This window comes from Muscardinus avellanarius (genome assembly GCF_963383645.1).
Source record: "Muscardinus avellanarius genome assembly, chromosome: 10".
Classification (NCBI taxonomy): domain Eukaryota; kingdom Metazoa; phylum Chordata; class Mammalia; order Rodentia; family Gliridae; genus Muscardinus; species Muscardinus avellanarius.
This window is the reverse complement of record NC_137796.1, coordinates 78,448,405-78,474,064: the sequence shown is the minus strand read 5'-3', so window position 1 is coordinate 78,474,064 and position 25,660 is coordinate 78,448,405. Positions and strand designations below refer to the sequence as shown.

The following is a 25,660-nucleotide window of genomic DNA, read 5'->3' as shown; positions in this document are numbered from 1 at the left end:
TGTGTGTGTGTTTCTTTCTTTTTTTAAGTACTGGGAATTGAACCAGTATTGATTCAGAATTGAACTTCTGAAATATACCCCCAGCCCCTTTTATTTTTTATTTTGAAACAGAGACTTGCTAGGTTGATGAGTCTCACTACTTGCTGAGGGCTGTCCTTGAACCTGAGATCTTCTTGTCTCCACCTCCCAAGTGCTGGGATTACAGGCATGCACCACCATGCTCAGCTTTTTTATTTTGAAACAATGTCTCACTGAGCTATCACATACTGGCCTTGAATCTACAATCCTCCTGTCTCAGCCTCCCAAATACTGAGATTACAGGATTGTTCTACCAGCCTAACTTCACCCTCCCCAATCCAGCCCTTTAAAAAAAAAAAATTTTTTGGTTCTACTTGACTCTTTGAAATGGGGAGTAGCAGGCTAGAAAGCTTCAAAGCCTTCCCTTAACAAGGCAACAGCTGCTTTTCAAAAGGGGTGTATCTAGCTGGGTGTGGTGGTGCACTTTGTAATCAAATACTTGGGAGGCTGAGACAGGAGGATCACAGGTTCACCACCTACCTCACCTACTTAATGAGACCCTTCGAAACTTAGTGAGACCCTGATTCAAAATAAAAAATAAAATTGAGGGTATAGCTTGGAGGTCGAATGCCCCTGGGTTCCATCCCTAGGACCTCAGAAAATGAGGTGTACCTGGCTATGTCCAGCAGGTGGTGGTATTGTAGTGAGAAATAGCCTCTGTAGTACCTCGGCGTCAATTAAGTTTTTTTGGTTTTTTGTTTTTGTTTTTGTATGTGGGTCTTGTTATGGTTTGAAATGCTGGGGGTTCTTTTTCTTATTCAACTAAGGTTGGTTGAATAGAAAAAATTAAAACTAACAGGCAGCTCGGTGCAGCTTTAACAGATCTTTATTACAAAATTAGGAAATAAAGCAGTAAGAAATAGAGAAGAGAAAGAAAAAGCAGCATGCTGACCAGCATGCTGGAGAGCCCGAAAATGGAACTCCGGCCCCTTTTGGGGACCCCAACCTTTAAATAGATTTTGTATTGGTATCTTTCTCATCAGCGTTACCAAGGCAATGGGCTAGTTACTTATTCCTTAGCCAGGTGGTGCCTCTTTGTCTCCGGACAGTGCACGTACTAAGTGCAAGGGTCAAGAATCTACCTGGCCCTCGGCTCTATTGTATTGGGCAGTATTGGTTGCTCATCAACTAGGGTGCTTTGAAGCCACACACATAGTTTACCTTTCCTATGCCCAAGCCGGATCCCAGAGGAGAGGAGGTAAACAGAGGCACCGGTTGCCTCTATTATAGTTTTAGGGCCAAAGGCTTCAGTGACTCTAAGGCTTTTACTATAGGTTAATGATTAGAATGAAGGGCAAAGACAGAGAGGAACTCTGCATTGTAATCGCTGCAGCCCCCTCCCTGCCTGAGTGCTAGCACAGCACCTAAGCTCTGACTAGATTTTACACTTTGGAAATTATCAAAGCGATTTTCCAATAACAGCACATTAATACATTTTGATGCCTCTTCCCAATACTGGTACAGGTCTGGGGATGGAACCCAGGGGCATTCAACCACCAAGCTACACTCCCTGCCCTATTTATTATTATTATTATTATTATTAGTAGTAGTAGTAGTAGTAGTAGTGTGTGTGTGTGTGTGTGTGTGTGTGTGTGTGTGTGTATGTCTGGGGATGGAACCCAGGGACATTTTTGCCTCCGAGCTACACCCCTGCCCTATTTTTTATCTTTATTTTGAAATCGGGTCTCACTGAGTTGCAAAGGGCCTCACTAAGTAGCTGAGGCTGTGCGCAAACTGCGATCCTCTAGGTCTCAGCCTCCCGAATGCTGGGATTACAAGTGTGCACCACCACGCCCGGCTTTCTGTTTATTATATTATTATTATTATTATTATTATTATTATTATTATTATTATTATTCAGTTTGAAACAGGGTCTCACTAAGTTGCAGAGGGCCTCACTAAGTAGCTGAGGCTGTCCATGAACCATGATCCTCTGGTCTCAGCCTCCCGAATGCTGGGATTATAAGTATGCGCCAGCACACCTGGCTCCTGAGTGGTCTAAGGCAATCAAGTATTAAACAAGTATGAAAGTTGGGATTTCCTCTCCTTCTCCCAAGATTCCTTGTTTTTGTTTTATTTTATTTGTACTGGACATTGAACTCAGGGGCATTCTACTGCTAAGGTACAACTCCAGTCCTTTTTAATTAAATTAATTAATTAATTTTTTTGTGTGGGTCTAGGGATGGAACCCAGGAGCATTCGACCTCCGAGCTACACCCCTACCCTATTTTCTGTTCTTTATTCTGAAACAGGGTCTCACCAAGTTGCAGAGGACCTCACTAAGTAGCTGAGGCTGACCGCAAACAGTGATCCTCCAGTCTCAGCCTCCCAAATGCTGGGATTACAAGTGTGCCCCATCACGCCTGGCTTCCTTTTTTATTTTAGTTGTTGGGTTTTTGTTTTATGCATTGCTAGAGGTTGAACCAAGGACATTATGCCTCTGAGTGACACCCCCAGCCCTATTTTATCCTTTATTTTGAAACAAGGTCTCACTAAATTGCTGAAGGCCTAACTAATATGCGGAGACTAGCTGTGAACCTGTGCTCCTCCTGACTCAGCCTCCAGAGTACTGGGATTACCAGTGTGTACCGCCACACCTGGCTTCTTTATTTTTGTCCAAGAAGGGGAAAGGGGGGGAGGTTGAGAAGTGATCTTTGGGTCCCAACATCACCCTCTACAGGTGGCAGCACCCTCTAACGCAATGGGACTGAAAAGGTACCAGCATACGCCCTACCAATCCCTACCACAGGTGCAGAAGCAACAAAAATATGGAGCCCTACTGTTGAGTCTGAGCCCCTTTCCCCTTACAGGAACCAGAGAAGTCAGCACAGGTAGGTCAAGGACTGTAGCAAGTGAAAACAATCCAGAGAGCTTGCTAGTAATAAACACCCCCTGCTACCCCCAGGCTGAAAGGGCAGCAAAGAAACCCAGTCAGCCTGCTGGGTGTGATGGAGGCTAAACTTCTGGGGTGTTTTGTTTTGTATAGGAACTGAACCCAGGGGCATTCTACCTCTGAGCTACACCCTCAGCCCTATTTTATTTTTTATTTGTAAACAGGGCCTCACTAATTTGCTGACAGCCTCACTAAGTTGCAGAGACTGGCTTTGCACCTATGATCTTTCTGTCTCAGTCTTTCAAGTACTGGGATTACAGGTGTGTGCCACTATGGCCCCGCTTGGGCTTCTGCTTTATAATTAAGATTTGGCCTAGCCGGGCGTGGTGGCATATGCTTGTAATCCCAGCATTTGGGAGGCTGAGACTGGAGGATTGTGGTTCGTGGACAGCCTCAGCTACTTAGTGAGGTCCTTTGCAACTCAGTGAGACCCTGTTTTAAAATAAAGAATAAAAAAATAGGGCAGGGGGTATAGCTCGGAGGTAGAATGCCCCTGGGTTCCATCCCCAGTGCTGGAAAAAAAAAAAAAAAAAAAAAAGATGAGCCCGCACAGCAGGAAACTGTTTCAAGCAGTCCACCTGAATTGGGGGCATTTGCTGCCCCATTGTCCTAACATCATCCTGAAGGTTTGCCTAGTTTTAGCATAAGGTGAAGGAGTCTTCCAGGTCAGCAGGGCTGACTACAAGTTAACTATATTTTATTCCCTGATGAAGACTCCAGATGGTCCCCCTGCTCCCCCGTCCCATAATCGAGCAAACCTGTGGCACCATTTGGGCAACCTCTCATGCTCAGCCTCCAAACCTTGACTCCATCCCCATTCCCATGGAGTAGGATGATAGGGATCCCGACTCCCTCCCCACCCTGCACTCTGCCGGTACCATCTGCTACTGGAGCTCAGGGAGATTGTTTGTATCTCCAAGCCTGGCCCATGCTCTATCTCCTGTTCCAAAGAACGTGTCTTTACCAGTGACCAATCCTTGTTGCCAAAGGTATTGGGTCTGAAATTTTACTTTTACTTTACTGACAAACTTTAATAAGTTTGCCTGTTATGATTCATGGTTATTGGCAGAGACACAAAACTCCTGGGTCAGAAACAAAGGACTAGCTGGGTGTGATGGCCAACACCTGTAATCCCAGCACTTGGGAGGCTGAGACAGGAGGATCACTAGTTTGTGGCCAGCCTCAGCAATTTAGCCAGGCATTCCGCAACCTAGTGAGAGCCTGTTTCAAAATAAAAAATAAAGCCGGGCGTGGTGGTGCACGCTTGTAATCCCAGCATTCGGGAGACTGAGACCGGAGGATGGCGGTTTGTGGACAGCCTCAGCTACTTAGTGAGCCCGCCCCCACTCCACAACTTAGTGAGACCCTGTTTCAAAATAAAGAATGAAAAGTAGGACAGGGGTTGTAGCTTGGAGATCAAATGCCCCTGGGTTCCATCCCCAGACCCGCAAAGAAAATAAACTAATTAATTAAATAAATAAAAAACAAAATAGAAGCTGGGCATGGTGCTGCACACTTGTAATCCCAGCATTTGAGAGGCTGAGACTAGAGGATTACGGTTCATGGACAGCCTCAGCTACTTAGTGAGGCCCTTTGCAATTCAGGGAGATTCTGTTTCAAAATAAAGAAAAAATAGAGCTGGGGGTGTAGTTTGGAGGTAGAAAGTCCCTGTGTTCAATCCCCATTATCACCAATTAAAAAAAGGACTTTGTCACAGCACAGCAAGTAACATAAATGCCAGAATATTTGTATTGTTTTCCTGTGCTTTCCAGCCCCAGTGGGAGATGTGTGTGGTCCCAGATGGAGAGCATACATGCAGAAGGTTGCTTACAGCTACAATAAGGAAGCACACTGCTTTTATAGCCAGCAACTGACAAACCTGCTCCTTATCTAAGGGGAGATATCATATCATCTCTTGAGGTTACTGACTGCCTAAGCAGCTCTGAAAAATGGTCCAGATAAAAGGCAGCTGGTTAGCACCGAGAGAAATTGCATACTTAAATTAGAAATAAGACGGGTTTGGTGGCACACACCTGTAATCCCAATACTTAGGAGGCTGAGACAGGAAGATCACAGGTTCAAAGCCAGCCTCAACAATTTAGCAAGATTCTTTACAAATAAAAAATAAAAATAGGGATGTGGCTTAAAGGTAGAATGTCCCTGGGTTCAATCCCCAACACCATACAAAAAGAAAAAAATATTAGAAATAAAGTTTGAAGCCATGTGGAGCTGTACACACCTGTAGTCCCAGTACTTGGGAGGAAGAGATGAGGATGGTAGGTTTGAGGCCAGCCTCGGCAATTTAAGGAGACCAGTCTCAGCAACATAGCAAGATTCACGGCAACCTAATAAGACCCTGTCTCGAAATAAAAAAATGAGCCAAGAATGGTAGCATACCTTTGTAATCACATTACTTTGGAGACCAACAGGAGGACTGCAGTTTGCAGCCAGCCTCAGCTACATGTGCAGTCCTCTGCAACTTAGTGAGACCCTATTTCAAAATAAAGAATAAAAAATAGGGCTGGGGGTTGTAGCTTAGAGGCAGAATGCCACTGGGCTTGATTACCCAGTACTGCAAAATAAATAATAAATAAACATAAAATAAAGACTGAAATAGGGCTTGAGGTGTAGCTTGGAGGTAGAATGCTCCTAAGTTCAGTTACCGGTACCACAAAAAATAAGAAAGAAAGAAAGAAAGATGGACTTTTTTTTTTAATATATATACTGGGGATTGAGCCTAAGGGCATTCTACCTCTGAGCTGCTCCCTCAACCCTTCTTTATTTTTATGTTGAAACAGGGTCTTGCTAAGTTATTGAGGGCCTCATTAAGTTGCTAAAGCTGATCTTGAATCTGTGATCCTTCTAGCTCAGCCTCCCAAGTACTGAGATTACAGGTATGTGCCACCACACCCAGATCTCAGGTATGGATTTTTTTTTTTTTTTTCAGTACTGGGGATGGAACCCAGAGGCATTTGCCTTCGAGCTACACCCCCAGCCCTATTTATTTATTTATTTATTTATTTATTTATTTTCGGGTCTGGAGATGGAACCCAGAGACATTTGACCTCCGAGTTATATCCCTTGCCCTATTTTTTATTCTTTATTTTGAAACAGGGTCTCACTAAGTTGCAAAGGGCCTCACTAAGTAGCTGAGGCTGTCCGCGAACCCCCGAACCGCGATCCTCTAGTCTCAGCCTCCCGAATGCTGAGATTACAAGCATGTGCCACCACGCCCTGCTCCTCACTTTAATTCTTTATTTTGAAACAGGATCTGCAACTGAGTGGCAAAGGGCCTAAGTAGCTGAGGTTGTCTGCAAACCACGATATTCCTGTCTCAGCCTCCCAAATGCTGGGATTACAAGCATGTGCCACCACACCCAGCTGGAATTTTTACACACTAATATCACACAGATACTTTGGGCTCAAAACCCAGAGATTCTGAATCAACAGCACTGGAGTGAGTTCAGGATTCCAGATTATATGAAGTTCTGGTGGTTTTTTTGTTTTGTTTTTGCAGAACTGAGGATTGAACCCAAAGGCATTCTATCTACGAGCTACACCCCCAGCCTTATTTATTTATTATTTATTTATTTGCAGTATCGGGGATGGAACCCAGGGGCACTCTACCTCCAAGCTACACCCCCTGCCCTATTTTTTATTCTTTATTTTGAAACAGGGTCTCACTGAGTTGCGGAGGGCCTAAGTAGCTGAGGCTGGCCAAGACCCCAGATCTTCCTATATCAGCCTCCCAAGTACTGCTATCACAAGCGTGTGCCACCATACCTGGCAGCTGTGGTGGTTTTGATGTTAAATGAAAGTCCGACAACCTCCACAAAAAGCCATAAAGCTAAGAGCTGCAGGTGCTGCAGCTGGATAACAAGCCAGAGAACTCTGAGGCCCCTGGCTTAGGCATCAGTGGCCAATGACAACCACCCAGACCTCTGCCTTGAACAGAGGGGTGATCCTCACAAAGCCACCTGTCACTGCCCCCTCCAAGGCCACAGGAACTAAATTAAGGTGTCCCTGGACAGGCCCCCTGAGTCAGTGACCTTGGGCAGATCTTCATATTGGCAGGAAAAGAGGGTAGCTGGCCAGGGGGCTGCTCGTGGAGACCTGTCCCAGGTGCAGTACTGGAGTGGGTTCTGAAAACCCACAAGGGTTTCATCATCTTTGGGCATGGGCTCTTCCACCTTTGAGACCACCATAACACCATCTCTTTCTTATACACGCATGCACGTACAAGCAAGCATGCAATTCAGCTCTTTATCCTGAAGAATGAACTGAGAGAAGATGAAAGACTGCTTGCCATTGCCATTCATTTAGGTCCAGAAATGGTCAGGAGAGTTTAATCTGTAAATAAACCATTACTGATCTCTTAATTGAGGGTTCAAAGATATGCACTCTCATGCACCTCCCCTACAAGTTACCATCTAGAAAAAAAGTGAGTAGTTGTTTGGGCATTGTAGGAATATATATTATGTACTGGGGCAAAACCCAGGGGCATTCTACCCCTGAGCTATATCCCCAGCTCTAATTTATTATTTATTTTGTGGTCTGAAGATGTAATCCTGGGCATTCGACCTCCAAGCTACATCCCCTGCCCTATTTTTTATTCTTTATTTTGAAACAGGGTCTCACTAAGTTGAGATGGCCTCACTAAGTAGCTGAGACTGTCTGCGAACTCGAATCCTCCTGTCTCAGCCTCCCAAATGCTGGGATTACAAGCGTGCGCCACCACCCTCTGTTAGGGCACTTTTTAAAATATTCAAACTGAAAGCAAATTTCAAATACGAGCACTTAAAAAAAAAATACTAACGAACTCTTCAAGAGTATTACATTTGAGCTGAACATGGCGGCGCACACCTGTAAACCCCAGTGCTTGGAAGGAGAATCACAGGTTCAAAGCCAACCTCAGCAATTTAACGAGGCTCTCAGCAATTTAGCGAGACTGTTTCCAAATAAAAAGTAAAGATAAGGCGCGCGCGCGCGCACACACACACACACACACACACACACACACACACACGTCACTTATTTGCTTGCGGTCGTGGCCCTAGCCCTTGGGGAGACAACCGGAAAGAAGAGCCCACCCCCGGCTGGCCCGCGCACCCCCAGGCCCGCGGCGCCCGCGCATGCGCTCTGAGTCCGAGGGGCGCGGGCGGCCTCCCTCCGCCGGGCGCGGCTTCCCGACCCGAGTCGACCCGACCGGCAGGGGGCGCGCTCGGCTGGGCGGGGCGCCAGGCCCCGAGCCGCGTCGGCTCCGCGCTCGGGCCTTCGGCTCTCGCCGCCGGTCAGCGGCCCGGAGCCGGCCAACCACCGAGAGGTGAAGACCTCCCATCTTCCTAGAGGGAACAAGTGGGAGTTGGGGGCACGGGGGTGGGGGTGAGTGGCGAGCCGGACGACCCGGAAGCGAAAGTGGGGGACACTTCCGTTCTTTGTTCTGTCCCCGGTGTGTGGGTCTGTGACAGGGTCCAGCGGGGCCTGGTCCGTGTCCGGCCCCCCTAAATATCGCGTCCCTGCCCCCAGGGTGAGTCGGGCCGTCCCCGGGGCTCGCGGTGAGGCGGAGGCTGTGGTCGTCGGGGGACGGGGATGCGTCCTGGCCGCTGCGACCCACGGGGGTCCCTGGTCCCGCCCGGAGCAGGGCGCGGGGAGGCGACCCTCCAGCCGGCGCCCGACCCCGCTTCCCCGAGGGACACGCGCACACGCGCACGGACACACACGCGCACACGCACACTCACGACCCTGCGTGGCGCGGGCAGGAAAGGGGCCCGGGTCCTGGTTTTGTGGCTTAACCAGCGCCCGGTTTGAGCATTTCAAAGTTCCAGTTTAGCTGTAAAGGGATCCCTCTTATTTAAACAACTGATGACAGCGACGCAAGCTTGATGCTTCTCCGAGACATTCTTATTTGATGATGATACGGTGTGGGTTTTTTTTTTTTTCTTTTTCGCTCTTGTGGCCAGAAAGAAGTTTATTTTTATTTAGCTGGGTCCGTGGATCAGAGAATGAGCAGTTGGAACTAGGGCGCCGAGGGTTGCAAGCTCAGATTGTTCCGGTAATGGTCCCGCTGGAGCTCAGTAACTGGAGTTTTACCGCAGTGATAGAGCGGGCTCTGGCTCCCGTTTTCAATCACATTCCTAGTTTGATCTGCTTTGGAAGTGGAATGCTCTGAAGGGAGTGTGTCAACGCAAGAGGGTAGCAGGATAATGAACTTGAAACCCATAGAATACTTAGAGGAAGTAAAAGTATATTTCCGTCCAGAGGAGTCGGCTGTGGAGAGTGGGCAGCATTTGGTTAGTGTCTGATGGACAGTCTTGTGGAAGGAGTCTATCACTGTAGTTCCATAGTGCGCTAGGTCTCTTGTGAGATCCAGGAGGATAGGGTTTAGCTTCCCACCTGATGACTTCTCATGGCTGTGCCGTGCACCAGTGGAGCCTACTCACTGCTGAAGTAGCTCTCTGGATTCAGTAAGTCTGCGGACAGAGTGATGGGAATTTCTTACCCTGAGTGGAACTTGAACTGAGAACTTTCAGTTCCCTTTCAGATCTCTCCAGCTCCAGGATGCAACAAAAATACCAGTTGCCATGATTTTTTTTTTTTTGGGGGGGGTACTAGGGGTTGAACCCAGGGTCATTCTACCTTTGAGCTATACCCTCAGCCCTTTTTTTTGTTGTTGTTTGAAATCAGGGTCTCACTGAGTTGGGAGGCTGGCCATGAACCTGCCATCCTTCTGTCTTAGCCTCCCAAGTACTAGGATTACAGGTGTGCACCATCATGCCCAGCTAGTTGCCATGATCTTAATCAGTATCAGCATTGAGTCCTGTCTCCCCCATCTCTAAATATCTAGATTTGAAATAAAGTTTTATAAATTCTCTTTTTCCCCCCCCTTAATATGCAGCATTGTCATCAACTAAAGTCAGAACATCCAGAAACTTGAATAGAGGCTTCCAAATTCCCAGTCTTTGCTACCCTGGCCTTCTAGGGACAGACTCCAAAGAAGGAAGAGAAGGACCGAGCAGGTAAAGTTTTCCAGGGCTTGTTCTCACTGCCAGGTGGTCTTAGTGCCAGGAACAGTTCCAGGGAATAGGATTGACAAGTGGGCAGGAGAAGGGCCCTCCTAGACTCAAAGCTGTGGGGACACAATGGAGTTTCATTCTGTGAAAAACATTGTTTACTGATCCAGACACTGGGGACTTGTGCTCAACAGTATGCCTTTGAGTTCCAGCTTTGCTTAACCCAGCTGTGAAGAGAGAGCATTGTCTTTTTTCTCTAGAGTCAGAGCTTTTGACTTGCCTTTCTAAGACTTTTTGTTGTCGTTGTTTTGTTTTCTTCCGAGACAGGGTCTTACTGTGTTGCCTCAAATGGTCTTGAACTCCGAGACTCATGGGTTCCTTCCGCCTCAGCTCTAGATGGGCTGGCATGCACTACTAGGCCCAAGTTTTGTTTGTTTGTTTTGTTTTTTTTTGGTACTAGTGATAGGACCCAGGGCATTCTACCTCCAAGCTATATCCCTAGCCCTATTTTGTTTTATTTTGAAACAGGGTCGGCTGGGTGTGGTGGCCCATGTTTGTAATCCTTGTACTTGGGAGGCTAAGATAGGAAAATTGCAGCAACTTAATGAGGCTCTCAGCAACTTAGTGAGACCCTGTTTCCAAATAAAAAATAAATAGAGCTAGGGGTGTAACCTGAAGATAGACTGTCCCTAGGTTCCATCCCCAGTAACCCCCCCCCCCCCGACGTACACACACAAACAGGGTCTTGATGGGTTGATGAAAGTTTCACTAGCTGAAGCTGTCCTGAGACCTGTGATCTCTCAGCCTTCCAAGTACTGGGATAACAGGCGTGTATCACTGTACCAGGCTTGATGCAAATACTTTTGGCATTCCTGATTTTTTACTCCAGGCAAAGTGACATTCAATATAATTGGCATTTAACAAACACTTGTTCTTCAAGCAGATGACTAAATAGATAAAATCCATACATTTTCCTATGCTTTGAGGTACTCTGGTCACTGCTGAATCTATTGTAGATGTGCTTATCTTGCCACAGTCTTCAGGTCTGAATTAGAAACTTCTACTTGAGATTCAAACCTTACTCTTAAGTACTAATGTTATATTTTACCCACTAGAGCCACAGAGACTTCTCTTGATTATGGTATCAACTGGGGATACAGTTGATATTATCTCATTTGTAGGGATAAAAGCAGAATGATAAAGAATTTGTTAATAAGATCGGTCCCTGATTCAGGAACTTATGTTTTGGTCCAAGGAAATATCTCATGAGAAAAGGGAGATAAAAACCAAGTTGCTGCTTTCTCAGTGAGAGGGAACATAGCAACTGGGATTAGTCTTTTTATTCTGGTAAATATATACACTCACTTTTGTTATCACTCAGAGGGGTGGGGTAGCTAAAGATGGGAAATGTGGGGTTTTTTATGGTCCTTGTGTAGTCTCATTACATAAAGTAGGTGTGTATATTCACCAGGATCTAAAATTATAGCTCTAGGAGCTGAATTATTATTATTATTATTATTATTATTAGTAGTAGTAGTAGTAGTAGTAGTAGTAGTAGTAGTACCGGGAATGGAAACCAGGGGCATTCTACCTCCAAGCTACACCTCCAGCCCAATTATTTAGTCTTTTTATTTTTGAAACAGGATCTCACAGAGTTGTGATGGGCCTCACTAAGTAGCTGAGGCTGTCTGCAAACTGCAATCCTCCGGTCTCCATCTTCCAAATGCTGGGATTATAAGCGTGTACCACCATGCCCGGCGGAGCTGAATTCTTATCATTGTTCTTGGGTTTTAACTGAGATGCCAGCTCCTCTCTTTCTGTATCCAGGAGGTGTTTTTTTAAACTATCTTTTTTTTTTTTTTGTGGTACTGGGGGTGGAACCCAGGGGCTTTCTACCTCCAGGCTATACTCCCAGATCCGTTTTATATTTTATTTGGAAACAGGGTCTCACTAAGTAGCTGAGAGCCTCACTAAGTAGCTGAGGCTGGCTTCGAACCTGTGTGATCCTCCTGTCTCTGCCTCCCAAGCGCAGGGATTACAAGCGTGCGCCACCATGCCCAGCTTAACTAGGCATGGTGGCGCACGCTTGTAATCCCAGCATTCGGGAGGCAGAGATAGGAGAATCGAGGTTCTCAGACAGCCTCAGCTACTTAGTGAGGCCCTTTGAAACTAAGTGAGACCCTGTTTTGTGGTTTGTTTCTTTTTTTTTTTTCTTTGGTGGTACTGGTGGAACCCAGGGGCTTTCTACCTCCAATCTATACTCCCAGACCTATTTTATACTTTATTTGGAAACAGGGTGTCACTAAGTTGCTGAGAACCTCACTCAGTAGCTGAGGCTGGCTTCAAACATGTGTGATCCTCCTGTCTCAGCCTGCCAAGTACTGGGATAAGTGAGACCCTGTTTCAAAATAAAGAATAAAAAATAGAGCCGGGAAGGTATAGCTTGGCGGTAGAATGCCTCTGGGTTCCATCCCCAGTACCGCAAAAAAATAAAAAAATTTATCTTTGAACTTTTCCTTCTGCAGTGCTTCCTTATTCTCATTCAAAACCTGCTTCCTGCTGAGATTACAGATAGGAGACCCAGAGACCAGAGCATCGAGCCCTACCCATGGAAACTCAGGCTGATTGTGTATCTCAGGAACCTCAGGCCCTGCTTGAGAGTGGTGAGAATAGAAAGTCATTAATTTTCTTATTTATTCAGCAGTCATCTATTGAAATCTCTTATTCACTAGGTTAAACTAACTAGTAGACTACAGATGTGAATAAGACATAGCCCTTATTTAGTAACTCACAATATAGTGGGAAAGGATGACTGAAACCTATAATTAACTACAGCTTTACCAATTTTATAACTAAAGGCTTTGTTTTGATTTGGTTTTTTTTTGTACTGGAGATTGAATCCAGGGACATTCTACCCCCGACCTATACCCCAAGTCCTTTTTTTTTTTTTAATTTTTAAGCAGGGTCTCCCTAAGTTGCTGAGACTGACCTTGAACCTGCAATCCTCCTGTCTCAGCCTCCCAAGTACTGGGATTACAAGCAGGTGCCAATGTGCCTGGCAAACGGAGGTATTTTTGAAGGGTTTGGGTACCTTAAAACTAACAATCATAACTCCATTTTTTAGGCACTTTGTAACAACTGATTTCATGGTCATAATTTGAATTCTTTAGGAGCAAGCTCTTAGGCTCCTGAGAATCATTTTATGGGTCACAGGCAGAAGGACGAAGTGGATAGGAAGCCACAAAAATATATTTTGCTTTTGTAGACTAGCTCATAAGCTAACTTATGAGCTAGTCATTCAAGACCCTTTTGGTAAGATCTAGTATATCTAGTGGTTTAGAGTTTCTAAGAGCCAAATATGTAAACTTATCAATTATAGAAAAAGTTATGTGATCGAGCACAGAAAGAGGAAACATTTACGGCATATAGCTTTGCTCTGGGAATGAAGGAAAAGGAAAGGAGCTGTGGTTGTTGACATTTTCAGTCATAGCTGGGGTGTGGTTGCTCATTTTTCCTGTGTCTAAAGACTTCATGCAAGAGTTTAAATTCAGAGATATGACAGGATGATGGAAATGACATGAGAGGATAGCCTTTTCCTAGTCCAGCTTGGGAGAAAAGACGAGAATAGACTAGACAAGAAAGACAGAATTGGGCAGTTGCATTGAGAACAGTACCCAGAGGCCAGAGAGCAGGCCGTCTCATTCCTGGGCCCTGTTATTATCCTTCAGCTCTTCCTTCTTCAAAAGTTCCTGCCTTTTCTGACAAGGACAGCCTGGGGGATGAGATGTTGGCAGCTGCACTCTTAAAGGCCAAGTCCCAGGTGAGCTGTGGTTCACTTCATCCCTTTCCTTCCCATTTTGTGGGAAGTTTTTGTGTGGTAACATCCCATTCAGTGCCTGATTCTGCCCATTAGGACCATGATCCTTTCCTAGTGAATAGCAGACCTTTTTATTCTGTTGTGCACTCCTATCTCTTGTTCTGTACTCTGATCTCCTTTCCCCACTTCCCAAAAAAGAGGCATTAGCTTCATCCTGAGTTGCATTTTTGGTGCTGCCAGTCCCAATCCTCACCTTGAAATTGCATGCATGCCTGTATTGTTTCAGGAGTTGGTGACTTTTGAGGATGTAGCTGTGTACTTCATTCGGAAGGAGTGGAAGCGTTTGGAACCTGCTCAGAGGAATCTCTACAGGGATGTAATGCTGGAGAATTATGGGAATGTATTCTCACTAGGTAAGGAATTAAACCTCAACTAAACTAACTCCCTGCTGTTCCTGGCTTTGTTGTTTGCTATTAGAAATTAAGTCACTTAGCCGGACATGGTGGCTCACACTTGTAATTCCTGTACTTGATAGGCTGAGACAGGAAGATCGCAGGTTCTCGGCCAGCCTCAGCTACTTAGTGAGGCCCTCCACAACTTAGTGAGACCTTGTTTCAAAATAAAATATAAAAAAGAGGGTTGAGGGTATAGTTCAGAGGTAGAATGCCCCTGGGTTCAATTACCAGTACTGCAAAAAAATATATATATTTTTTTTGTCAGTTAAGTATAGGACATGCTTGTAATCCCAGTACTTGGGAGGCTGAGACAGGAGGATTGCAGGTTTCTGGCCAGCCATAGCAATTTACCAAGGGTCTCACTCTACAACTTGGTGAGACCCTGTTTCAAAATAAAAAATAGAGGCAGGCGTGGTAGTGCACGCTTGTAATCCCCGTGCTTGGGAGGCTGAGACAAGGAGAATCAAACAGGTTCGAAGCCAGCCTCAGTTGCTTAGTGAGGTTCTCAGCAACTCAGTGAGACCCTGTTTCCAAATAAAATATAAAATAGGTCTGGGAGTATAGCCCAGAGGTAGAAAGCCTCTGGGTTCCATCCCCAGCACCACACACACAAATAATAGAGCTAGGTGTAGTGGTACACACCTATAATCCCAGCATTCAGATTAGTACTTGGGAAGCTGAGACAGGAGGATTTTTTTTTTTTTTTTTTTTTTTTTTTTTTGGTGGTACTGGGGATGGAACCCAGGGGCCCTCAACCTCTGGGCTACACTCCCAGACCTATTTTATATTTTATTTGGAGACAGGGTCTCTTAAGCCAGCTGAGGCTGGCTTCGAACCTGCACGATCCTCCTGTCTCAGCCTCCCAAGCGCGGGGATTACAAGCGTGTGCCACCACTCCCGGCCACAGGAGGATTTTAAAATCAAGGACAGTGCCAGGTGTGGTGGCGCATGCTTGTTTGAAGCCAGCCACGATGGCTTAAGAGACCTTGTTTCCAAATAAAAAAAATTATTAAAATAGTTCTGGGAGTGTAACCCGGAGGTAGAAGGGTTTCCAGGAACCCCAGTATCACCAAAAAAAAAAAAAAAATCAAGGACAGCCTCAGCAAATAGTGAGACTCTTACTAGTGAGAGCCTCTTTCAAAATAAAAATAAGAGCTGGGCGTGGTGGCTCACGCTTGTAATCCCAGCATTTGCTTGTAATCCCAGCATTCGGGAGGCTGAGACCGGAGGATTGTGGTTCGCAGACAGCATCAGCTACTTAGTGAGGCCCTCTGCAACTTAGTGAGACCCTTTTTCAAAATAAAGAATAAAAAAATAGGGCAGGGGGTGTAGCTCGGAGGTCACCCCCAGTACCATAAAAAAAAAAAAGAGTTAATAAATGGATGGATGGATAGATAGAATAGATGGATGGATAGGGTAGATAGATTGAATAGGTAGATAGAGCTGGGGGTGTAGCTCAGAGGCAGAATGCTCCTGGGTTCATTCCCCAGTACCCCCCCCCCACACACACACAAATATAAACTTGTTTTAAACCCTTAAGATTAATTCCTGACCTCTCACTCTGCTTTCAGTTAGAAGATTTTTCCAAGCAGTGCCAGGGGCTTTTCCTTGTTCCTAATTGAGAACTCCTTGTATATTTTCTTCCTGTCCCTGGCAGATCTGAGGTTTGGGATTGTGCTCCGGGACTGCTCAGTATGGGCAGAATAAACTTTCTTGTTCCGTGTGTCTGCATGAGAAGAATTCCTGTTTCTGGATTTTGGCATCATTTGGCTGGCATGAGTGGAAGAGCTGAGGGTCCTAAGTTTGGAGGGAACTGAGAACAGCAAAGTCCTGAGGGATAAATGTTTTGGCAACAGAGAAATAGCTGTTTTTAACATTCATTGCCCTGTCCACTTTTTAAAATATTAGTAAACTAAAAAATGCTAAGTGTCTGGTTCTTTTACACCTATTCTTTGTATCTGAAATTCCCTTAAGTAACTCCAAAAATAAACTGGGTGTGGTGGTGCATACTTATAATCCCAGTGCTTGGGAGGTTGAGACAGGAAGATTGCAGGTTCATGGCTAGCCTCAGCAATTTAGTAAGGCCCTTTGCAACTTAGTAAGACCCGTTTCAAAATAAAAAGTAAAAAGGGGCAGGGGGTGTAGCACAGAGGTATAGTGCCTCTGGATTCAATCAAAAGTAGTGAAAATAGAGGAGTCAAACAGGAAGATTGTTTGTATAGCCTTCCAAACAAGCGTAGCCTTCTGCTCACCGGGGGGCCTTTGGGATACCTAGTGTCTTAACCCTCCTGCTCTTTTTTTTTGTGTGTGTATGTATGTATGTATAGGGTCTGGGGATGGAACCCAGGGCATTTGATCTCCAAGCTATATCTACTGCCTTTTTTTTTTTTTTTTTTTTTAATGGTACTGGGGATGGAACCCAGGGGCATTCTACCTCCTAGCGACACCCCCAGCCCTATTTTTTAGTCTTTATTTTGGAACCAGGGTCTCACTGAGTTGCAAAGGGCCTCACTGAGTAGCTGAGGCTGTCCGTGAACCCGGATCCTTCTGTCTCATCCTCCCAAATGCTGGGATTACAAGCATGTGCCACCATGCCCAGCTCCCTCTTTTGTATTTTTATTTTGAAAGAGTCTCACTAAGTTGCAGAGGGCCTCACTAAGTAGCTGAGGCTGTCTGTGAACCACAATCCTCTTATCCCTGAATGCTGGGATTAAAATCATGCACCACTGTGTGTGTGTGTGTGTGTGTGTGTGTGTGTGTGTGTGTGTGTGTGTGTAACCCAGGGGCTTTTCTACCTCTGGGCTATACTCCCAGACATATATATATATATATATATATATATATATATATATTTATTTTGGAAACAGGGTCTCACCAAGTTGCTGAGAGCCTCACTAAGTAGCTGAGTCTGTCCTTGAACTAGGATTCTCCTGTCTCAGCCTCCCAAGTGCTGGGATTATAAGTGTGCACCACCACGTCCAGCTTCATTCATTCTTAAAGTATCCTTACAGTCACCATCTCCCCTGTTACATCTATAGCTTATGACTTCTCTGAAGATTTTGCTACTTTATTAAGCAATATGTCCTTTCTCGTCTACTTTTTTCCCCAACCTCTTGCCTGATCCATCCCCCTCCTTACCTTTCTCTTTACTTTCCGCTTTTATCTCCTTGATTTTGCTCTGCCGGCTCCTTTCCTATGTCCTTAGCCCAGTTATCTTTGTTTTGTCTTTGATACACACATATGAAATAGGTCTTTTTTTAGGTAAGTGCTTTTAGCACTACAAATACCAATCATACCATTATCTTGTTTTTTGATTTTTATTCGTTTTCCCATAAGGAACAAGTGACATTTGCATTTTTTTTATTGTGCCAGATGGTGAATCCAGAACTGAAAATGATCAAGAAATTTCTGAAGATACAGGATCACATGGGATGCTGTTGGAAAGGTTTCAAAAGGATATTTCTCAGGATCTTAAGTTTGAAGAAGTCTATGAACAAGAAGTTGGTCTAAAGAGGCAAATAGGGAACTCCTCTGGAGAAAGATTGAATAGGAAAATACAAGATTTTGGTCAAGTGACAGTTGAGGAAAAGCTTACAGCCATGGGTGAGAGAAATGAGAAATATAATGGGTTTGGGAACAGCTTCACTGTGAATTCCAACCTTACTTCACATCAGAGACTGCCTGTGGGAGACAGACCCCATAAGTGTGATGAATGTAGCAAGAGCTTTAATCGAACTTCAGACCTTATTCAACATCAGAGAATCCACACTGGGGAAAAACCCTATGAATGTAGCGAGTGTGGGAAGGCCTTCAGCCAAAGCTCACATCTTATCCAGCATCAGAGAATCCACACTGGGGAGAAACCTTATGAATGTAATGATTGTGGAAAGACCTTTAGTTGTAGCTCTGCTCTCATTTTACATCGGAGGATCCACACTGGGGAGAAACCTTATGAATGTAATGAATGTGGGAAAACCTTTAGCTGGAGCTCCACCCTGACCCACCATCAGAGAATCCACACTGGTGAGAAGCCCTATGCTTGTAACGAATGCGGGAAGGCCTTCAGTAGGAGCTCCACCCTAATTCATCATCAGCGCATCCACACTGGAGAGAAGCCCTATGAATGTAATGAGTGTGGGAAGGCCTTCAGCCAGAGCTCACACCTCTATCAGCACCAGAGAATCCACACTGGAGAGAAGCCCTATGAATGTATGGAATGTGGAGGAAAGTTTACTTATAGTTCAGGCCTTATTCAGCATCAAAGAATCCACACAGGGGAGAATCCCTACGAATGTAGTGAGTGTGGGAAAGCCTTCAGGTATAGCTCAGCTCTTGTTCGCCACCAGAGGATTCACACTGGAGAGAAGCCTTTGAATGTAATGGGAATGAGCAAAAGTTCTCTCAGAGTTACTGCTGAATTAAATATTAGAGAGTCTACATGAGAGCCACACACCTGTTGTCCTCAGTTCCCCTGAGTCTGAAGAGCACTTGCCTTACTATATAAGTACAAGCCACTTAGGACGAGTCCCTTCCACCTCCAACCTTCACCTTAGAAAATGGGGCAGATCATCCTGGCGCAGTGGCCAGCAGCCTAGTGGACTCCCCTGGAATGGTACTGCCTTGAAAACTTGTGAGGCAAGCAGGTTAAGTGTAGGGGATCGAAGGAAGATTGGAGACCAGTCATCCCTCTCTGGAAGGGAATTTGCACTAAACTATTTTTCTCATACCAGAGGAGCCTTTCTTTCCAAGGTGGGGCTGGAAGCTTAGTAGGAACAAAATTCTAAGGATTTCCTTAGTTGGAATCGGTAGAGTGAGCACAGAGGCAGTGGGAAGAATGTCCTGAGTCCTTGCATTTGCTAGGAAGGGGAATGGAGGCTGTATTTTAAAACCACTCTTCCCAATCCAGTTTTAAGATTGGTGATGCTTCATTTTTTTTTTTTAAATTATGGGAACTTGGTGCTGAACAATTTGTAAGTTTACTGAGGAGGGTGAGAAGACCCCCAAAAAGATTTCTGTTGTGACTGTACCCTTTAGGGTTCTTAGAACAGCAAGACCACATTTCCAAGAGCAGTCTGGCAATACTATAGGCAGACCCCTCAGTATCCTGCCTATCCTAATGGGGCTGAGTGGGAAATCCATCTAAGCAGTGCATAGCCTGCGGGAGCAGATCAGAAGCGTGGAGCATTGGCCTCCGGTGCCTGTCCTCTCCCTTTTCCCCGCTCCTGTGATGAAGTGAATCTCAACCCCTGATTACTAGGGGGCTTTCAGGGAGCTTACTGACCCTACCTGGCCTGCCGTCTGTCCCCTCCATCATTGGGCCCCAGCATCCTGACCTCTTGTGACTTCAGCAGCTGAGGATTCATGCAAATAAAGAGCAAATCCCAGAGAAGGAAGGCTGTGACCTGAGCCTGTTGGCAGAGCTCTTCGCTGGGTTAAGATTGCGCTGAGTTTCCTCAACCTAAGGGATAATCTTCCATTGTATTTTCCCAACCTTGCTCATCCTGTAGCATAAATGAAGTGCACTATTAAACAGAATAGTTTTTCAGAAGGGGAGAGCGAGTGTGGTTTTTTTTTTTTTTTGGTAGGAGCTAAATTTATTTCATTTAAGTAGCTGAGGCTGGCTTCAAACCTACATGATCCTCCTGTCTCAGCCTCCCAAGCACTAGGATTACAAGCATGTGCTACCATGCCCGGCTCTTATTTTATTTAAAATAGAACAGTAAAGCTGGTTGTGGTGGCGCACGCTTGTAATCCCAGCATTTGGGAGGCTGAGACCAGAGGATTGCAGTTCAAGGACAGCCTCAGCTACTTAGTGAGGCCTTCCGCAACTTAGTGAGACCTTGTTTCAAAATAAAGAATAAAAAAAAATAGGTCAGGGGGTATAGCTTGGAGGTCGAATGGCCCTGGGTTCCACCCCCACACCCGCAAAAAAAAAAAAAAAAAAAAAAAGTGAATATAAGTGCAATCTGAAAGTTAACCTTTAAAAATTTTTATAGCCCAGCATGGTGGTGCATGCCTATAATCCCAGTACTGAGGAGGCTGAGACAGGAAGATCATAGGTTTGAGGCCAGCCTCATCAAAAGAAAAAAGGACCAGAGGTATAGCTCAGCGGTAGATCACCCCTGAGTTCAATCCCAAATACAAAAAAAAATGTAGCCAATCATTTGTCTTGTAGTCACAAACACAAGATTTCCTTCGCTCAAGCCTTCATCATGTTCTAGAAACTGCTAAAATCACATAGTCCCTCCTCCATACTACATTTAGGATTTTATGAGCTGCCAATCAGTGGGGTACATTATGTAATAGCCAGCAGCCAAAATTACAAAGGTGAGTGATGGAGACCCTGACAGAAAGGTACTTGGCTATTGAGTAACAGTTGGCAAATTGAAAGCCAGGCATGGTGGTACATTCTTGTAATCTCAGTGCTTAGGATGCTGAGACAGGAGGATCACAGGTTTGAGGTCAGCTGAGGGAACTTAATGAAGCCATCTGCAACTCAGATCTTGTTTTAAAATAAAAAATGAAAGCCAGGCGTGGTGGCACACGCTTGTAATCCCCGCGCTTGGGAGGCTGAGACAGGAGGATCACAGGTTCGAAGCCAGCCTCAGCTACTTAGGCTCTCAGCAACTTCGTGAGACCCTGTTTCCAAATAGAAAAATAGGTCTGGGAGTATAGCCCGGAGGTAGAAAAGTCTCTGAGCTCCATCCCTAGTACCACAAAAAAATAAAAAATAAGGCCAGGTGTGATGGCACATGCTTGTAATCCCAGCATTTGAGAGGCTGAGATAGGAGAATCTCACGGACAGCCTCAGCTACTTAGGCCCTTTGCAACTCAGTGAGACCCTGTTTCAAAATAAAGAATTAAATAGTTCTGGGGGTATAGCTTGGGGGTAGAATTCTCCTGGGTTCCATCTCCAGTACTGGAAAGTAAAATAAAAAATAAGAGCTGGGTGTGGTGGGACACATTCTTTGTCCCAGTATACGGGAGGCTGAAACAGGAGAATGAGGTTCACAGCTAACCTCAGCAACTTAGTGAGGCCCTCTGTAACTTAGCGAGACCCTGTTTCCAAGTAAAAATAGGGCTGGGGTTATAGCTCCAAGGTAGAATGTCCCTGGGTCCAATCCCCATTACCACATACACGAAGGCAAATTTAGATTTCTTGCTTTGACTTTTTGTAAAGGATGCTATAACCATGGAGAAAGCCAGGTTGGAAATCTGATGGTTAAGTTGAAAAAAATGGAACTCTGCCTAACATATGTATTCTTGGTTTTTGAGCTGTGTGTGTGTGTGTGTGTGTGTGTGTGTGTGTGTGTGTGTGTGTGTTTTAATGGTACTGGGGGGTTGAACTCAGATTTTCTACCTCTGAACTATACCCCCTAGTCTTATTTTATTTTTTCATTTTTATTTATGTTTTTGGTGCAGGGGATTGAACCCAATGAGATTATACCTTCGAGCTACACCCCCAGCCCTTTTTTTTTTTTTTTTTTTTTTTTGGTGGTACTGAGTGTGGAACCCAGGGGCTTTTCTACCTCTGGGCTATACTCCCAGACATACATATATATATATATATATGTAATTTTTTTTTTTTTTTTGGTGGTACTGTGGTTCCTGGAAGCCCTTCTACCTCTGGGCTACACTCCCAGACCTGTTTTTACATTTTTATTTGGAAACAGGGTCTCCTAAGCCAGCATGCGCGGTTGGCTTCGAACCTGCATGATCCTCCTGTCTCTGCCTCCCAAGCGCAGGATTACAAGCGTGCACCACCACGCCTATTTTATAATTTATTTGGAAACAGGGTCTCACTAAGTTGCTGAGAGCCTCACTAAGTAACTGAGGCTGGCTTTGAACCTGTGTAATCTTCCTGTCTCAGCCTCCCAAGCACTGAGATTACAAGCGTGTGCCACCACGCCCGGCACCCCTAGCCCTATTTTACTTTTTCTGTTTTAAACAGTCTCACCAGGTTGATGAGACTCTCATTATTTGCTGAGGCTGTCCTCAGACCTGCAATCCTTTTCTCATCTTCCCCAGTACTGGGATTACAGATGTGTGTCATTATGCCCAGCTCTGTTTTTTTTTGTTTGTTTGTTTGTTTTTGTTTTTTTGAAATGGTCTCACTAAGTTGCTGAGGCTGACCAGGAATCTCTGATTCTCCTGTCTCAGCTTCCCAAGTACTGGGATTACAATTGTGTACTCCCACACCCAGCATAATGTATGTTTTATATTTTATGTTTTTGGTGATCCTGGGGTTTGAACCTCGGAGCATTCTTTGAGCTACAACCCCCAGCCCTATTTATTTATTTATTTATTTAATTGTTTGTGATGCTAGCAATTGAACCCTGAGGCATTCTACCTTCAAGCTACACCCCCAGGTGGATTTTCTCGCTAGGCTGATGGAAGTCTCACTACTTGCTGAGGCTGTCCTCTAACCTGTGATCCTCCTATCTCAGCCTTCCAAAGTACTGAGATTACAGGAGTGTGCCACCATGCCTGGTTTGTAATATGTTTTTCATTTCACAAAACTCTAATGAAGTGGCTAGTTGAGGCTCTTAAAACATTTGCCACATATTTGCAGATTGAGTAGAGTGTGGACCTTGAACTGTCCTTGGGGAAATTACTTAGCCATGCAGGTTTTTGACTCCCAGTCAGGCCTATATAATGATTTCTAGGGATACCATCTAAAAATGTACACTAAGGAAGAAATAATAATGGAACACTTAAAAGTTTCTGAGAGATGAATATTAAACTAGATCCTAAAAGACTGGATATATGTGGTAAAGGGAAGGAGGTTCTAAGCAAGTCAGTTTGGGGCAGGCCTGAGCATTCATTCTCTTAAGTGGAGCTTCATGTTGTACAGATCTGAGAAAGACCTCGGAACCGGTAAGATTGCCAGATGATGGTCACTAAACATGAAGGGTTAGCCTCTTCTCTGCTTAGATGTGGAAGCACTGAGACGGAAAGCACCCTAAAAGCGGTGACCCCCTCAGAGCATCTGAGGGGCCCATTACTGATCATGGTCACTGTGGGAAGAAATTTGTTTTAGCTAGTCATGGTGGTGCAAACCTATACTGTGCCCATCTTATCACTCAGGGGTGAAACTCAGTGGCTTTTCCCTTATAGACTAAAATTCAAACAGCCTTATAGTCCAGGATCTTCTTGAGCCAGTCTTTGCCTATCTATGTAGTCTTGCGTTTTACTAACCCTTCTCAAACACCAGATAGCAAAATGGCAAGGACCCTACGCACTCAATATCTGTGTCCATTAACTTGCACACAGTGTGTTCATGTTCAGCTCCTTGCATGCAATCAGTAAAAAACAGATGTGGATGTAGTGGTACATGCTTGTAATCCCAGTCCTTGGGAGGCTGAGACAGGAGGATCACAGGCTCAAGGCCAGCCTTAACAATTTAGGGAGGCCCTCCTCAACTTAGACCCTATTTGACAATAAAAAATATAAAGTTAGGAAGGAGGGGCCAAGATGGCTGCCACAGCAGCAATAGCTGCCAAATAGCTCCTCTATAGGGTCCCTTCATCTAGAGTTCCACCCTGAACTTTTGAGGAAATCTCCCCGAAAGTAGGCTGCACCTGCCCCACATGCTCAGGAACTCTAGACAACATACTATGTAAGAAAAGTGTTCAGGGCGTGTCAGATGGAGCCCTGCAGAGTTGGATCGGCTGGTGCCACGCATCCCTGGAACCAAGGATGCTCCTGGCCACTGCACATCTGTGCAGTGCTGGGGCTGGGTGAGCTCAGAGCAGCAGAACCCGCTCTCTGTGGTGAAGCTGTGGGCCTCTGCTCTTGGAGGGGAGATAAAACACATTGCTACTAAGTACTTGGGCCCCCAACTACTGCAAAAGACATGTACTGTTTTCTTTTATTAAAAAGTATTAAGCCGGGCGTGGTGGCGCACGCTTGTAATCTCCGTGCTTGGGAGGCGGAGACAGGAGGATCGTGCAGGTTCGAAGCCAGCTGCGCTGGCTTAAGAGACCCTGTTTCCAAATAAAAGTATAAAATAGGTCTGGGAGTGTAGCCCGGAAGTAGAAGGGGTTTCCAGGAACCCCAGTACTATATATATATTGAAGAGGGAGGAAGATGGCAGCGGCTGCAGTTACAGCTGCAGCGGCAACCACGACCGCAGCGGTGATGGTTAGTAGCAGCCGAATAGGACATGCATCCCCCTGAGAAACCCTGGACAACAGATTTTGATTTAATAGCTGATTGGGACAACACACAGAAACATTTCCAGCCATCACATCCTATCTGAGATATAAGAGAGAGAGTGGAAAATGGCAGAATTAGAGGCAAGATGGCAGTGCGGTACCCGCCACTGCAAGAAAAGTGATTTCTGGAGGGATATCCCAGAAGAGATCAGAAAGCAGACTGCTCCTGTCACACATGCACAGGAATACGTAACATACTCTAGGAGGAGAGACCAAGAAGGCGGCCAGTATTCAAGAGAGGCAGACAGATCCAATCCAATCCACCTTGATTTTTAATTTTTAAAAATATCTCCCCAAAAGTAAACTGCTCTTGCTACACATGTGCAGGAATTCTGGACAACATACTATGTAAGAAAAATGTCTGGGGCAAATCAGAGGGAGCCCCGCCCATATCGCTGCACAGGTTGTCCCGGGAGACCTCAGCTCATGGCTGCTGTGCTCCTCTGCACTGCACTGGGGGCCAGGGTGTGCTTGGAGCAGCGGATTCTGCTCTCCATGGTGAGGCTGTGAGCCTCGGCTTTTAGTGGGGAGATAAAATCCATTGCTTCTAGGGAATTGGGCTCTCAGCTTCTGCAAACTGAGATTGCTGGCTTTGAACCTGCAATCCTCCTGTCTCACCTTCCAGAGTACTAGGATTACTAGTATATGTCACCATGCCCAACTTTGTTTTGTTTTCTCCTACTAACACACACACACACGAGAGGGGGGGGGGGAGATTGAGAGAGGGGGAGGGGGAGAGATGGGAACCTCTGTAAATGTCCTGCCCACAGTGACAGGAACCAGAGCCTGCCAGGTGATTGGGTCTGGAACCAGCGAGGCCGGGCCTGGAGTCTGTTGCTCAGCAGGTCTGGAACTGGGCCTTTGCTCCACGGCAAAGGGCCAGCGGGTTTCTTCAGCTTTGTGGCCATCACCTAATCTCTCAGCAGATTTCCAGATCCAAGTGACCTCTATTTTTTAAAAAATTGGTTGTGAGTGGATCATCCTGTCAAAGTTACCTTCTAGCTTTCAGGTTTTCAGTAAGTGGGAATAAATGTGGAGAAATAGAAGCTCTAATACATTGTTGGTGGGATTGCAAGTTGGTGCAACCACTTTGGAGAACAGTATAGAAGATCCTCAGAAGAAGGAAAATGAACTTACCATAGGATCCAGCAAGACCACCTCTGGGTATCTACCAAAATGAAAACCAAAAT

General features: G+C 45.4%; 1 protein-coding gene across 1 annotated transcript; it reads left to right on the top strand.

The window, feature by feature from the left end:
* Window positions 1-12,589: 12,589 nt before the first annotated feature.
* Window positions 12,590-14,234, top strand: ZNF3 (zinc finger protein 3; the record flags this gene model as incomplete). Its single annotated transcript, XM_080703851.1, has 3 exons — window positions 12,590-12,644; window positions 13,710-13,801; window positions 14,085-14,234. 3 exons carry the CDS (start codon window positions 12,590-12,592, stop codon window positions 14,232-14,234), a joined length of 297 nt encoding a protein of 98 aa, XP_080559977.1.
* Window positions 14,235-25,660: the final 11,426 nt, after the last annotated feature.